This window comes from Sphaeramia orbicularis, chromosome 5 (genome assembly GCF_902148855.1).
Source record: "Sphaeramia orbicularis chromosome 5, fSphaOr1.1, whole genome shotgun sequence".
NCBI classification, from domain to species: Eukaryota; Metazoa; Chordata; class Actinopteri; order Kurtiformes; family Apogonidae; genus Sphaeramia; species Sphaeramia orbicularis.
In genome coordinates, this window is record NC_043961.1 from 47,616,698 (window position 1) to 47,632,759 (window position 16,062).

At 37.2% G+C, this 16,062-nt stretch overlaps 2 protein-coding genes across 2 annotated transcripts in view; both read right to left on the reverse strand.

Moving 5' to 3' along the window:
• The window catches only part of prelid3b (PRELI domain containing 3), a 6,910-nt gene extending 4,277 nt beyond the window's left edge, over nucleotides 1–2,633 (reverse strand). The window contains exons 1-2 of the mRNA XM_030134700.1: nucleotides 2,490–2,633; nucleotides 982–1,150 (exon numbers count right to left, since the gene is read on the reverse strand). Coding sequence (XP_029990560.1) covers nucleotides 982–1,150; nucleotides 2,490–2,521 — 201 coding nt within the window. The 5' untranslated portion in view covers nucleotides 2,522–2,633. The remainder of the gene's footprint in view (nucleotides 1–981; nucleotides 1,151–2,489) is intronic.
• Nucleotides 2,634–7,156: 4,523 nt separating this feature from the next.
• Nucleotides 7,157–12,042, reverse strand: tubb1 (tubulin, beta 1 class VI). Its single transcript, XM_030135406.1, has 4 exons — nucleotides 11,914–12,042; nucleotides 11,117–11,225; nucleotides 10,810–10,920; nucleotides 7,157–8,796 (listed from the first exon to the last, which is right to left on the reverse strand). Exons 1-4 carry the CDS (start codon nucleotides 11,968–11,970, stop codon nucleotides 7,649–7,651), a joined length of 1,425 nt encoding a protein of 474 aa, XP_029991266.1. The 5' UTR covers nucleotides 11,971–12,042; the 3' UTR covers nucleotides 7,157–7,648.
• Between the last annotated feature and the right edge of the window lie 4,020 nt (nucleotides 12,043–16,062).

Genomic DNA, 16,062 nt, shown 5'->3' on the forward strand with positions numbered 1-16,062 from the left:
AAACCCAACATTAATCCAACACAGTATTTACTGTTGTTAAAGACTGAAATTCATTGCAAAAAACAATGAACTACTTATGGATTTAATTATAACAAAATGAAGGCTAACAAAAATTGAAAATGACAATAGATTTAAGATCTTAAAAATAAAAATGCAAATGCTAACATCCCATTCTATTTCAAGAGAAAATAAAGTTAACTGCAGTCACATGAAGTGTCACTGCAATACCTTCAGTTATACGCGTGCATAGTCTGAGGCTCAGGAGTGATTGGAGCCAATCTGATTAAGAGTCACGTTAATATGCTATCAGACACTAGTCTGTGTCATAGACTGTCCTGGAATTAAAGGGGCTATTCATAGACGTCTCTGACTGCAAATGTCTCTAAAACACACAAAGGTCAGTGCCAAAGAACAGCAGCTGATTGGGAAATCTTTACACAGCTTCAAACTCAGGAGGTAATACAATAGTTATTTCACTCTAGCTTTACCTGCCTTTATCATTACTGAGTTCACAAAGTCAACAAAATTGGGAAACTCTGTGTTGCAGAACTCCACAGTCCTCCTCCACAGCTCTGCATTTCACTGACCTCTCCTATTAACCTCACAGACACTGATATGGAAAGTTACATCACATGCCGTCATGGGTTACATCTCGGCTATGACAGAAATGGCACTACTGTGTTCCGTACAACACGAGCTGTGGCACACAGCCATGAACTTGCCTAGGCTCCAGTCACCAATCAGTTTTGCTGCTACCTCTGGACTGAAATAGCCTGGCAGGTTAAGGTCATGCTTTACTAGCTTGAGGGTATGAACCTACCTGTAGCACTAAACTGAGACAAACCATGGCTGAAGACTTGTGGGATAACAATCTGACTGTAAAGTACTTTCAAACATTCCCACCACAATATAAACATATTTCTCCTGTCATACATCACTGCACTTTTTATTACGTACTATAGAAGTAGTTTCAACACTCACAGATTTGACTATAGATGGAAGGCCCCACTCTGTGCTGAGGAGTCTTTTACTGTGTAGGCGTCCCTGTTTGTCAATGGCTCGATCCAAAACATCTACTCCAAACACACTGGGATTCATAGGATTGGGGTACTTTTGCATGGCAGCCTTGGTCACTGTTTCCCAAGGGTGGCTGTTGGAAAAAAATGAGAGTAAATGATTAATAAATGAGTACTTTACGACAAAGTAAAACAGTTCTGACTTAAGAAAAATAGATTCATGGATATATTCATCTCGATTACATACCACAATAACATATTATAAGTGGTGGAGTGTAACTAGCTACATACATTCTCTCAAGTATTGCACTTAGATATAGTTTTGACATTTGACATTTTTACGAGGATTTCCACTTCATGCTTTATTATATCTCAGAGGCAGATTACATTACACTTTTTACTTAACTAAATTTATTTGGAAATTGCACTCCTTTTACTGCTTATTACTTTTTTTATATAAAAATGTATGATGTGCTTGTATCACATGATGTGGTACTATATTACCTAACTACCTAGTAATAGGACATAAAAATTCTACATTGCTGAAACAAAACATTGGCAACATTTTTGAATTAAGGGTGTATTCTCTCTAAAACTCTGTGACATTTATATTTTAACTAAAATTAATTTTTATATTGCGTCATTTTTTTTTTTGCCAAACGTGTCATGCGTGTCAAATTTGGTGCGTTTTTGAGCATGTATGTGTGTGTGTGTGGGGGTCAAATTCCAGTTTAAAGTGGTGTGGGAAGAACAAAATATCTGAGTCTACTTCTTCCCCTTCTGACAATAACATCACACTAGAAAATACATTTTTTCAAGAACAAATGATAACAACCCAAAGTATCCAGACATAGATGGCGAAGATATATCATTCTTTCCCTTTTTTTTTCAGCTGTATGTCAGCAGTAGCCGACGATTCCAATTCTACTCTGAACGTAGCGGTATATGGTTGCCGTGGAGACACGTGAACGTCATGACGTTCCTCAGTGACGTGGCCAGGCACGTTAGAATGTAGGGGAAAGGTTGGCGCTGGGGGCTGGTCCTGACCGGCTGCTTACGCAACTTTGCACCCAGTCAATGACCGGTCCCGATTCGCCTTTGTTACATTCTGCTTATTTTATCCGTAAATGCGTATCATAATTTATACTACAATCTTTTCTCAGTATCTTATTTACGTCACAAATACAAAACATTGCACATTATAGGTCGAAAATGTTGCTATTTACCGTTATTACACTAACTAGTGCTAGTATACTAGCCGGCAGTAGTAAGTTATATTCAGCAGTCTATTGTAGCTGGTTTTCTATCACAAAGCAACCATAAACCATGTGTATTCTCCAGCAGGTTTGAAAAGTATCCAGTTTTACCCGCCGGAATCACTATTTGAAGCCCTAACATTTCAGACGGTCTTTGCGTAAAAAAAGAACCCACGAACCCGGTATAAATTCCAAACAGACTCAGATCAGTACTCACTTAAATATGTGCTCTGATGTCCAGATCTTCATGGTTTAGCTGACAGACGCTGGCTGTGTGTGAGTTCGACTCGTAGATAAGCCGGTAGAGTGACAGACACACTGACTGAAATCAGTGGACCACGTTCAAAGGCAACCCGCACCGTCTCCTCCCACTGAACTGGGGCAGTCACGAGTGGATGACGCACTTCCGCCAGTCTGCCACATATCTGCACTAGTCCTCCTAAGGTGCATGAATGAAAGCCAATCTCTGGTCGAAGTACATCCATAAATCATCGTTATAGAAAATTATTTTATCTGATTATTTCACCTCGACCTAATGAATATGTAATTCAGCCACTGTCTGTGAATGTTGAGTTTTTAATACATTGAAAATATCGTCCATAACCTTCAATGTTACACAATTCAGCTCATTGAAGGTTGAAGTTCTCCTGTGCAACCTTGGATCATGAGGGCAAGCAGGCTGTTGACGCAACATGAACTAGTTAGAGGTCTTATACAAACCTGTGCAAATCCTATCAGCTTTATCCATATATTAGAATTACTATGATACAATATTTATTTTCTTTTCATTGACCATTATTCACAGTGATGCGTAGCCATAGTTTAAAATGATATTTCAATGAATGGACCAATAGAGGAATTACTACAATAGAAAACCTATTTATTGACACTAAATTTGCATCTTTTGATCAGTTAATGTTAAAATTTAACATTCTTAGGTCTCACTTCTTTAGATTTTTGCAACTTTGCAGTTTCATAATGGCATCATTCCCTCACTTCCCATCACAGCCAACCAATTCCCTCTTAAATTAAAGAAAGAAAGAAGATACAAGATTTGAAGAAAAAAAAAAAAGTAATGAAATCAGCCATATAATTAGACGTTAATATAAGATACAAGGTACAAAAATAATCTGAAGCGGCCACAGACAGATGTGTTATTTAGCATTTACCAGAGGATGTCTATCTGTCAGGATCAAGTACAAAGTTAGGTAAAATATTTGCTAGAAGTGAGTTTTATTTGAAAACTTTGCATGGATGCACTACAGCATATGTGAAAAATGTACTTAGGGTAACTAAAACTAAATAAGTAATCTAAAATGACTAACTGATACTATAAAACAAAAATTTATGACAAAATATAATACAAAGGTCATATGCCAGTAAAAAATGCCATTCGCTTAGGTCTACTGCACATTCAAGTATTATTCAAGTTTAGTTTTCAAATCATCAGAAACAGTACGAAATATGACTGTAATTGAGACTGTAAAGAAAATAATATTTCATTTGCACCATTTAAAAATGGGTCAGTTGTCTTAGCTGTTAGAAACATCTGACTTGTGCAATCTTAACAACAGTCTGAAACTTAGACCTTTTGGAATGTATTAACAAATGAAACAATGGGAAAGTACTTTTATTTGTCAGAGCAGATCCTCTTATGTATACAACATATGAGCATGGTCATTTGAAGTTTTTATCTCACATGCAGTTCCATTTACTGTTGAAATGTCATTGTCAATGCTGAAAAGCTGCTCACATGCAGCACTGGCTGGGACATTTCATATTTTATCTACACAGTGGGAGGGAACTTTGTTATGGTCTGAGGCAGCTGTCAAAGAACACACTGTCCTTTGTTGTGCTGAATTTAGATTTGGTTCAGATGAACTAACAATGATGAAATAGTGTTCTTATTACTTTTTGCTTTTTACGAATTGGCAGATAGATTTTATGTTAGATTTGTGTTTGCAGTCTTTGCAGACTGTATGTACTATCATGTTAAACAGCGCACGGGCTAAAATGTAAATTTTGTCAATGAAGTTGGTTGGGAAAGACCGAGGTGATTCTTGCTATGTGAGCACATGATACACAAAGGTCAAGTGAACTGGTGACTACAGTTTGAGAAGTAAGGCAATGATTAAATACTAAAAACAAAACAAACACAAAACAAAACAAACAATTCCAATTTTTTATGGTGTAAATTTATTTGTAGATTCAGGACACAAAAATACCCAAAAAATTAACTACTTGAATCACTGTGTAAGTATGAATGTAGCTAAATTACCTGCCAACTACTGTGCAGTGTAGTTAAGCCACGAGGCTAGGTGCATGTGCTTCACTATCCTGCAACATTCCACCAGTGTCATTGTGTGACCGAATTGTCCACCTCTGACACCACTGCCCTTAAAAGACTTGTTTACCTTCTGAAGACATTTCCTACTCAGAACCCTGTCTACATCCTACACATTATACACCATTAGAAAGATAAGTGCTTAGAGATTCAAATGATGCACACTTTCAGGATACAATAGTAACTGCAGACTCAGTAAACACTTATGTCAGACCAGTTACAAGCACAAAAATGTATGCAACTCACTTATTAAAAATCAAAGCATTCCGAAAGCAGATAAAACTGCTAAATGGTCCATCCTATTACATTGGCATGGGTCCAGTAAATGTAGTCCAGTAAAATAATTAGTCCACACCAAGCCTTACATCCATGAAGTCACACTGTCTGCTGTTCCAGACTTTCACAATTTCTATTAGATTTGCATATTTTCCACATATTCTTGATCACATCTTCAGTTAGTCTGTATGTATTAACCACACAGTGATAGAAAAACAGCACAACCCTCCTAAGGAATAAGTGGTCCTAATAATGGATGAATAGATGGATGTAATAATGATGGGGGACAATTATGTTTTCAAACAGTGACAGTGTTAACAAGGAGCAGAAACGTGATGGTACCTGTGAAGAGAAGGGTCTCTAGATAGCCAAAACCTTAAAGGATTGAGAAGGAGCTCATGGCTGAAGTGTTGCTCGTTTGATTCATGGACCAACAGAGAAATTGTTGGCTGTGTGAGGACACAGTCCAGCAGAGGGTCAAAGGTGCAAATGGGAAGTGGACAATGAAAGACTTGTCTGTTCCACCAACAATGAAGGAGTAAAACATATGAGTACAGTATGTGGTGTATATTCAAGTATAACTATTTTATGCCTTTGTAAATGTCATCATTTCTGTGCCAAATGCATTTTGATATGTTTTTCTCATGTATTTCCCTGTCCTGTTAGGAGCTCTGATGCACTGATAGGACAATATAAGATCTTGTCTTGCACAGAACGCAGAAGTGTAGACTCTACCACATCATGTGCATCACTATTGTGAATGCCCTCATCTTGCACAAGGAACTTGCCAAACGCAAAGGGGAGGTTGCTTTGAAGAAACCTTGGTCTTGGAGTTGGCAGAGGCAGGGTCACCCACCACAGTGGGGCGTGGATTATTGCATCCCCAACATGCCACTCGTCACAGTCTTGTGTGTACATAAGGAAACAGCAGCAATGGGTGCTTGAAGCACAGGCACTGCCATTCTAAAACTCCTCTCAAGTGTGCCCCTTTGACTTGTGCCAAGTCAAGACATCTCTAATGACTGACATGTTGCCAAAAAATGTTACGTAAAAAAAATGTAATTTTTGTAAATAGTGTGCTATGTTGTTTGTTGTGGGGTTGTGTCTTAAAATAATTGCATTTTAGACCATATCACTTGTTGGTACTCTTTTTTTTCATTGCACAAAGCTTTGTTTTTAGAAAAAACGTAGGTTTTGCTTCGGCTTTGTCACATAATACTGAGCGTGAAGCTGGATGTGGTGTAGGATAGCATTAAGTGTGATTTGAGCCTAAGATCATGACTGTTCACTGAAGCCTTCAAGAATTGCATCCTTTTTTCCAAAGTATGTGAACATGGTTACAAAGGGTCTCGAAAAACCTGGGTAAAATACTACTTTTCTGTAGTACTGTTGTCAAATTTTGAAATGGAACTCGGTAAGACTTCAAGCTGTGGTCACAATGTGTCTTCCAGTCCGCACCTCCAAACTACAGTCATTTTGAAGACAAATTATTATTATTTTTTTTTTTTTTAAATAGACAATGGACATAAAATCCTTCCTTTTTAGTCAGTCCCAGCACCTTTTGGACAGATTCCAACTGATGTGGGTTGGGAGTGTTGTGAGTGTGTCTTATCTTTTGAAAGAATCCAAAGGCAAAAGAAGATTTAAATTTACATTTTAGGCATAAATTGCAGACATTTTAAGAAGTTTTAAGTCTAAAGGTTAGTTTGTCACCATAACCTATGTCCTCCAATATGAGAGTAGGTTACACACGTTACTATCTCCTTTAGCCCACTTTATGACTGTAGTAGACAGTATTGCAGGGTCATTTCCACGTCATGTGTGCTTATCACAGAGCACAGACACTTAAGTATAGTTATGTGTAATCTCTATGCCCCAGACTCTAACAGTGGGAGGAAACGCTGTGATGATCTGGAGCAACTGTCAGAGTACACGATGTCTTCTATTCTGTTGACTTTCCGATGGTTAAGTTAAATTTCCAGTGATGAAATACAATACATATTAGTTGTGCTGTGCTATTTATATTTTGTGGTATTAATTTACTGTAAATTTTACTGTAAATAGGTCTACATTCAAAGCAATATTTGTGTCTGAAGGGAAAGAATGAGCAAACTTATTTTAATGGCAGTTCATTAGATGCAGAGAACACAATTTCAGACCAAACAGTAATAAAAACATAGTAGTAGATGGTGTCATGTCATGGTGTGGGACCATGGGAGTTGTTGTTCTCCTGCCTACTTCCAATGAGAATCTATCAAACATCATGTTTTGAAATTTAATTTATTGAAATCTATTCACATAATATTAGTGATGTCAACATTATTTCATACCAATGAATGAATGAATGATAAGTAACTTTGACATAAACATCATCAAAGGTGATATGACTCCACTGACAGGGGACCAAAAAACATACTCAGTATTTGAATATTGGCAGAAAAATTAAATATATTGTCAAAAAATATATCACAGAATTATTTTTAGATATTTCAATACATATTATACTATAGCATTACATTAACTTATAAAATGTATATACACAAAAATTGCTTGCAAAATGTTAGGTATGACGGGAAAAACTATAAGCTTAAAACAGTGTTAGAATATAAAACAAAAGAATAAGCTCTAAAAGTAAAACCTTTTATCTGCAGTACTTAAACTATGATATAAGAGTTCCATTTTAGAAAATTTTAGACAATCAGATGTTTTTTTTCTACTGCGTCAGATCTACATGATACACCATACGATTCTATCCTCTATTCATCTACAGTTTCTTTGATTGTTTCTGTCACTGTTTCCAATCTAACTTCCATCCGAGACTGTATATTCGTTGTTGCTACTGAAGATGGTCCCTCCTCTTCCTCTTCGTCTTCATCCTCTACATCCATGTCAGCAGTGGCGTCTTGGTATTGCTGGTACTCGGACACCAGGTCATTTAGGTTGCTCTCTGCCTCAGTGAACTCCATTTCATCCATACCCTCCCCAGTATACCAGTGGAGAAAAGCCTTGCGTCTGAACATCAAGGAGAACTGCTCGCCAACGCGACGGAATACCTCTTGAATCGCAGTGTTATTGCCAATGAACGTAGAGGCCATTTTCAGACCTCGGGGTGGGATGTCACACACTGCCACCTTGACATTATGGGGGATCCAGTCCACAAAGTAGTTACTGTTTTTCTGTTGGATTGCAAGCATCTGTTCATCTACTTCTTTGGTGGACATCCTGCCACGGAAAACACCAGCGACTGTCAGGTAGCGCCCACGTCGCGGGTCGCATGCTGTCATCATGTTGCGTGCATCAAACATCTGCTGGGTGAGCTCAGGCACTGATAGGGCTCGGTACTGTTGGCTGCCACGTGGGGTAAGAGGGGCAAAGCCTGGCATGAAGAAATGGAGGCGAGGAAAAGGCACCATATTGACTGCCAGCTTCCGCAGGTCTGCATTCAGCTGTCCGGGGAACCTCAGGGAGGTCGTGACCCCGCTCATGGTCATAGACACTAAGTGGTTGAGGTCTCCGTACGTTGGTGTGGTCAGTTTGAGCGTGCGGAAGCAGATGTCGTAAAGGGCTTCGTTGTCGATGCAGAAGGTCTCGTCTGTGTTCTCTAGGAGCTGGTGGACTGACAGAGTTGCGTTATACGGCTCTACCACTGTGTCAGAGACTTTTGGGGAGGGCATGACGCTAAAACTGTTCATGATGCGGTCAGGGTACTCCTCTCGGATCTTGTTGATGATCAGGGTTCCCATGCCGGAGCCGGTGCCACCCCCCAAAGAATGGACCAGCTGGAAGCCCTGGAGGCAGTCACAGCTTTCACTCTCATTCCTCACTCTGTCAATCACCTGCTCCACCAGCTCTGCTCCCTCTGTGTAGTGGCCTTTTGCCCAGTTATTCCCAGCTCCGGAGTTCCCTGTCACATAATAGGACAGTAAAGGACTGCAGGTTAATCTAAAGCCCAATTCAGACCAAAGACTCATGACCAGATGGACATTACAGTGGTGTTATCTGGCTCAAGTGAAATAACATCACCTGTAAATCAGCTTGTCAAATCACCAGTGGCAGGTTTTAGAACATAGCGTACAATATGTTGATCTGAGTATTTACGGGCTGGAGTACGGCTATCACCAGGAAGCGCTTCATTATTATCAACTGTTTCCCTAAGACCAAGAGAGTGGACCACATCACTCCAGTTCTGAGGTCTCTACACTGGTTCCCTATCTCTCAGAGAATAGACATTAAAATTCTCTTGCTAGCATATAAAGCACTGAATGGTTTAGGCCCAAAATACATCAGAGACCTCCTAGTCCAGTATGAACCATCCAGACCAATCAGGTCATCTGGTACAGGTCTGCTCTGTGTTCCAAAAGTCAGAACTAAACATGGAGAATCAGTGTTCAGTTTCTATGCTCCGTATATCTGGAACACACTATCAGAAAATATCAGGTCTGCTGAGAGTCTGAGTTCTTTTAAGTCAAGGTTAAAGACTCACCTGTTCACTGCTGCCTTTGACTAAAAGGCTTTTTACTTTTTCAATTTTATATTCTCTTTCGAAACTCTGCACTGCAACTCTTACTTTAATATGTGTGTGTGTGTTTATATTTATGTGTTGTTTTCTTACTTGCTGTTTTTAATCACCTTTTACATGTTTCTTTTATAATGTTTTAAATGTGTTTCTTTTTCCCTGTCGTTGTATTTCAATGTCCTGTGTGAGAAGCACCTTGAATTGCCTTGTTGCTGAAATGTGCTATACAAATAAACTTGCCTTGCCTTGGGGAAATCCTGTTTTAATGATGTGTGTTTTTTCTCCTTACAAGAAGGGTTTGTATTTTTGTTTGACCATTTCATCAATAATAGAAATGCAACTACACTAGGAATTTAAGAGTCTGACAAATCATATCAACCTGCAAAAAGCTTCAAAATCAAGTTTTTGAGCTTTTAAGTTTTCTATTTGCATTGGTATAAACTAGCAGATTTTTAGAACAGTGGCTTATGTGTGGTTGCAAGTTTTCAGCTCATCTTGTCGGAATTCTTTGGTGTGAACAGGGCTTAGTGCAGAATGCGTCAATAGAATAAATGAAAGACACACATATTGCAAAAATTTTAATTCAAAGACAAACTCATATATAGCTAATCATGATTTTATTGCACATAAAAAAAAAAAAGAGAAACCTTTAGTAATTATTAAGAGAGAACATATACTTTACTAAACTGTCCCCAGAGATTATTTTGATTTGGGCAATAGTATAGTAGTAATGGTAAAAGTAACAGCGCCACATACAACTGTAATAATATTAATTCAAACAGCATAATTGCAGTGTAAAGTGACAGGACAGTAAAGTTGTCCACCAAAGAAACTACAACTGGAACAATAAAAGATGTGTGAAAAAATGTATAAGAAAAAGATAAAAATCTATCGGTAGAAAATAGTAATAATTTGAAAATTCATCGGATTTGATCATTGCTGTGTGCCAAATTACATACTTTCTACTTCAGCTGACCTTATAAAGTACATACCAATGCACACAGTATGCATAAAATTAGGAAACACTACTTTGTCATTGTGTTGTGGACTTCGACCCCACTCATTCATCTGCACAGAGAAAAGTCAGAAAAGCACACTGGCATGCAAAATGCAACTGGACATAATAGAAATATCCTGGAATTTTTAGGATACTGTACTTAATATACCATGTATTTGGACATGCTAAAGCTTTGTCGGCTGTTGCACAGGTTTTGGAATACAGCGAGACATAAGTAAGACTAAGCTGGTAAGCTGGTTGTTTGCTGAGTAGTGATAGATGAATGGAGAGAAGAAAAGTTAAAGTGACTGTTTTTTGCATTAGTTGTGGTCTGTAAACATTTAACCATATACACAGGAAACATTCTCAATACATTTCTGATCCAAGCATCTTGTTGGACTCACCATGAATGAAGTTGTCTGGTCTAAAAAGGGGCCCGATGCGACTCCCTCTTATACTGTCCATGGTGCCAGGCTCCAGATCAACAAGCAGGGCCCTAGGTACATATTTACCACCTGGAAACAAAATATGTTTGATCTACAGTGTATCTATATTTTTTAATATTGTCCGATTAAGAAAGGGCAATTTGACATTCTGCTTGTGATCAGAACTTGAAAAATAAATTTTAAGATAAAATTACATAAGATATCAAATACATTTTTTAATGAACTGAACAAATTATCTGTAAAGTCATCTAATATGATCTATTACCATGTGCTTCATTGAAGTAGACATTGACTCTCTCCAGTTGCAGGTTGCAGTCTCCCTCATAATTGCCTGTTGCATTGATCCCATGTTCTGCACTGATCACTTCCCAGAACTACAGAAAACAAAGCCACAGAAGGATGAGTATCACTCTTTAATCATCATTCCTTATTGTGATTCATGGAATTTAAAGTTATTGCTTGTAACATGTTAGCTGTTGCATAGCTTTTTCTAACTTTGCCATTTAAAAAAGTGAAATTATCCTAAAGAATGAACATAAACTGTTAAAAGTATCTAATGTTAATGTTATCTGGATTTTTTTTAGCTGTTTATAAAATGTTTGAAATGAGTGCTTATTTCAGCCTGGATCTCCTATGTCACTTGGTTGTGTGTTACTTAAGCAGTATTATCTTGAAGTTCCTCTGTCTTATTTTGTGTAGCTATGATAAAAATTGTCCCACCCATGCCAGTCTGGTTTTAGCCCTTATCTTTTGCTTGAATGCCAAAGAGGGAACACCCTATGTCACTCACAACTGTTGGGTGCCCTATACTAATAAGCATATACGATATATAAACATTCATTGATATTTCAAGAAAATGAATCAATAAAAATAAAGAATTTTAAGTTTAATTTAAAATATTTTGTAATAATGGAGTAGCCAGATATAAAACATTGTTCAAGTTTAATAAATATACTTGTGAATTATATATATTTTTCTAGATATACAAATTAGACATGTATACGAGCATCTACACATCATTAAGTTAGGACAGATGGAAATTACATAATATTATTTCATTACCTTTGAGCCGATCTGGTTGCCGCATTGTCCAATTTGCAGATGTACAATTTCACGCATGATGGTCGGGTTACAGTACACAGAGCAGGTGGGGGTCTCTGATATACCACAGTTCACTAATCGCTCCTTTATACTGAACATGAAGTGATGTCATCAGTGATGTCAGGAAGTCACCCAGGGGCCCAAATTGTGCTGTGAAACCACAGAGCAGAAATACAAATTCAGTTGTGTATGATCGGCACCACTAGCATTTTCCAATTTCTCTGTTTAATATTGTTTGTAAAGAACATAGGATAATGAAATATAATGAAATAAATTAACTGGTTTAAGGGAAAAGCAATAACAAAATCTTTAAAAATCTTAATGAAAACACTAAAAAGATGAATGAACTGGTACTGAATACAACAGTCATGACATGTACTAAAAGTAAAAATGTAAAAGTAGAAATTACATGAACAAGCCCTCAGTTCAAAATGTTAATCACATAAAAATTCAGGGGTATTCTCACCAAAATCTACTTGTATGGGAAAAGTGCTCAAAAGTACTCATGCGGAAAGGTTCTATTCAAAATGTTCTGTTATTCTGTTATAAATATATGTTGATTACTTGCAACTAATGCATGCTAGATCATTTTAATGCTATAGTTCATCAACCTGTGGACCTGATATTAGATACTTTATGACATAGATTAGTAGTACTGCCTCATATCTAGCAAGGGAACACAAGTTTATTTCTATGCTAAATTTCATGCAAAAGGATAATTTAGCATGCTTTACATAAACAAGAATCACATAAAGCATACCATAGCATACTCAAAAAGCAAAAGCATACTACAAAAGCAAACATACATAAAGAGAGGAGATGTTTAATTTTTCCTTCTGAAATGTAATGGAGTATAAAGTGGTATAAAAGGTAAATATTCAAGGAAAGTGTAAGTATCTCAAAATGTTACTTGTCCAACAGTTGAGAAAATGCGGAAAAAAGTACAAACAGCACCATAGACAAAACACAACAGGAAGTGTATTGATGTGAATGGAGGCAGTGTGTTTTACTGGACTGTGCCAGATAACACACATTTCATTAATATGACTAACAGGATATCACATCCTCACATAAACACACGTTTTACATGTTGTCATATCTGACAGGAACAACACGAAAAAAAAAAGTAACTTTTCTTTAAATTGTACATGTTCTACTCTTTTCTACAGCATTTCAACAAGACAGCATAGCATGCATGTATATTTCTTACCTAAGGTATTAGCAGGAAAATGAACTCTATTTCTATTCTTGTAGTGAGTTCACTGTAGGTACTGCTGTGTAATATTGTGGAAGGTAGAAGTAGAAGGTAGAATGTTTCCTACATATGAGGGATGCTACCATCTACAGGCCCAACGTGATATAATCAGGGTGGTTAATATAATAAAGTACACCAGTACAGTACATTAAAAGTTGCACATTTCTTATATTTGCATTTTTCTGGCCTCACATTAAAACCCAGAGGTTTACACAGATTTCTCTTTAGGTTCAAGTTCAATAGGGCCATCTTAGAAACTTTTGGTTTTCATTTTTCTCTATATATGAACTCTATAAGGCAAGACACATTTTTGCTAAAGTCTGCTGCCATAGAAATAGTGTTTTTGTTTTCTATGTCATGTCATTTGTTGATATCAAAGTCAGTCAGCTACATTATCTCGTTCAGAGAGAAGTTAATGTAAATGGCATAGATATTGAATCGATAAACTGTACAAAACCATTGAATTTTCACAAACAACTACTACTTATTTCTTGTTTGTTTAAACATATAACACATGTGATTACAAATGGGTTCATGAGGCCACAACCATTTAGTCAGTGTTACTACACCATACAAACAGCCTGATCACAATCAAGGTGCACAAGTATATTTGCATCAGTTATTAATCAGTATTGCAAAAAGATACCCCCAAAACCATTCCCAAAATGTTTCTTTGGCCATCTTATGACTAGATCTTGCAATCCTCCAAATTTGAAGAAAATCGGACAAAAACTGATAAAATGGCAACCCAATGAGTATGAAAACGTGCACAATTTTATTGTTACAAGAGAAAATTATTGTACATAATGTTTTGTAACACAGTAAATAATTACTACTCAACTCCTGTGTCTTTTTTATTACAAAATACACACATCACATTGCTTTTCATTTATTGATCATTTTTGTTGAACAGCTGTTTGATTATCAATTCTTGTTTTCGCTATTAAGACAATCAACCATTTTGTTCTGAAAACCCTTCTTTTACAGCCCTTTAATTGTAATAATAGAATGGGAACCTGTAATTTAAGTATTATTATGACTAAATATGCACAACTAGACAGATTTTGGTATGCTCCCTGGCTGCAGAAAATTTGGTAACAATGTGGCAAACGGATGTTTACGTCAAACCGCATGTTTTCAATGGCGCGTTGTTCACCAAAATTCATGTAGTGTCTGTACACCAATATACTTCCATCAATAATATGGTGTATATTCCTTATAGATATATTGTTATAACTTGTTCACAAATGTTTATTTACTCCTGTACCAGGGGTAAATCTTGCAGAGTCCGTACACCAAGTAGAGTCCGTACACCATATCAAAATATGTGGGTCTAATTTTATTGTTTCTGTCAATATATGGAATTTTTCAGCACGCATGCTTTGGAAACGATATCTGTGTAATAAACAATGCATGATTATCCTGTGTGCTGAAACATTTGTATATCTTTGTAGGCATTAAATATGGAGGCTATTAGGCTGGAGTGTCCGTACACTGAATAATTTCTGATTTGACAGGGGCAAGCCTGCAAAATTTTTAGTAGACATCATAATACAAAAATATTTTGGACTTTAAAAGAGAAATATCAGACAAATAAAATGGCCTGTCTGATTTTTTGATAGAGCATTATTATTTTTTATCTATATATGCACTCTTTCTGGTACCCTTGATTGTGATCAGGCCAAAAGTAATTCAAGACTACAGGTAGGTAGTATGATGATATGACACTAATCTGCTTTGCTCACATAGAAAGACATTTCACCTGTGGCGATCTGGATGACAATGCCCTCATCTGTAGAGCACAAGGACTCACTGAAAGGTTTGATAATCTGCTATATAATATACGTTCTGTGTGCCATCAATGTTGCAGCACAGGAGGGTGTTTGTACGGATTTTCCTCAGCCTTCACAGGCCCGATTGACGCCAAACTCGCCAAATGAATAGAAACATTACCTGACTATCTACTAGGCCCAATTTTATGTCCGTATTCAAATGTTGTGAGGTATGCTGGGCGATTTTAGCCTCTCTCTACTTTGAATTCTTCATCCCTGCCGCCATACTCCATTTTCGGAAGTGGTTGTGCTGCTGTTCATGAAATTTCTACTGCTAGCAGACGATGCTACAATGTGAAGACTGCAGTTCACTACTGCTGTATGAATTTAATCATGTTTGACAGGCCAAACAAATACATGCTCTTCCCTTCATGCCTCACATGTTGGCTCAAATTATTACCTGCACAATGCATGATTAAATGGTAGTTTACAAATGGATAGCGGTGGCAGACAAGTTCTACTTATCATGTTATCGTATAATGGCACCATGGGTACAATGCCGCTAGTGTATGAAAACGTATAATCGTATCAAATGCTTTGACCTTCATAGTCACTGCAACTCAACACAACCTAACATCTATGGGAGATTTTGGACTGACGTGGTTCTCCACCTTCATCACTAAAGCATCAAATGAGACTATGTGTTTTGAAAGGTGGTGTTCATACCTCTAGTAGAATTAATCCAAAACCTAACTAAGATATTGTTTGTTTTTTCTCCATTCATTTGTCACCAGTCTGTGCTCCTTCAGTTGTGTGTTGGGGTTAATTAGATAGCCACAGCAGCATTTAGTTGTCATTGATGACCTTTACCTGTTTTGCCCTGAGGTTCTTTCGCTTGCCTTTTGACGTATTTGTGGAGCGAAGTGTTTGTGTGTAAGTGTGTACGTGTTTGTGTGTGTATGGCTGTTTTGTTCCTTGTATGAGTCTGTGGGTGTATGGTTTGGACAGTCCTTACTAGTTTGACTTTGACAAAAATATCCAGGTTATATTTGAAATGTTTCTTAAACTGTGTCAGATTACACA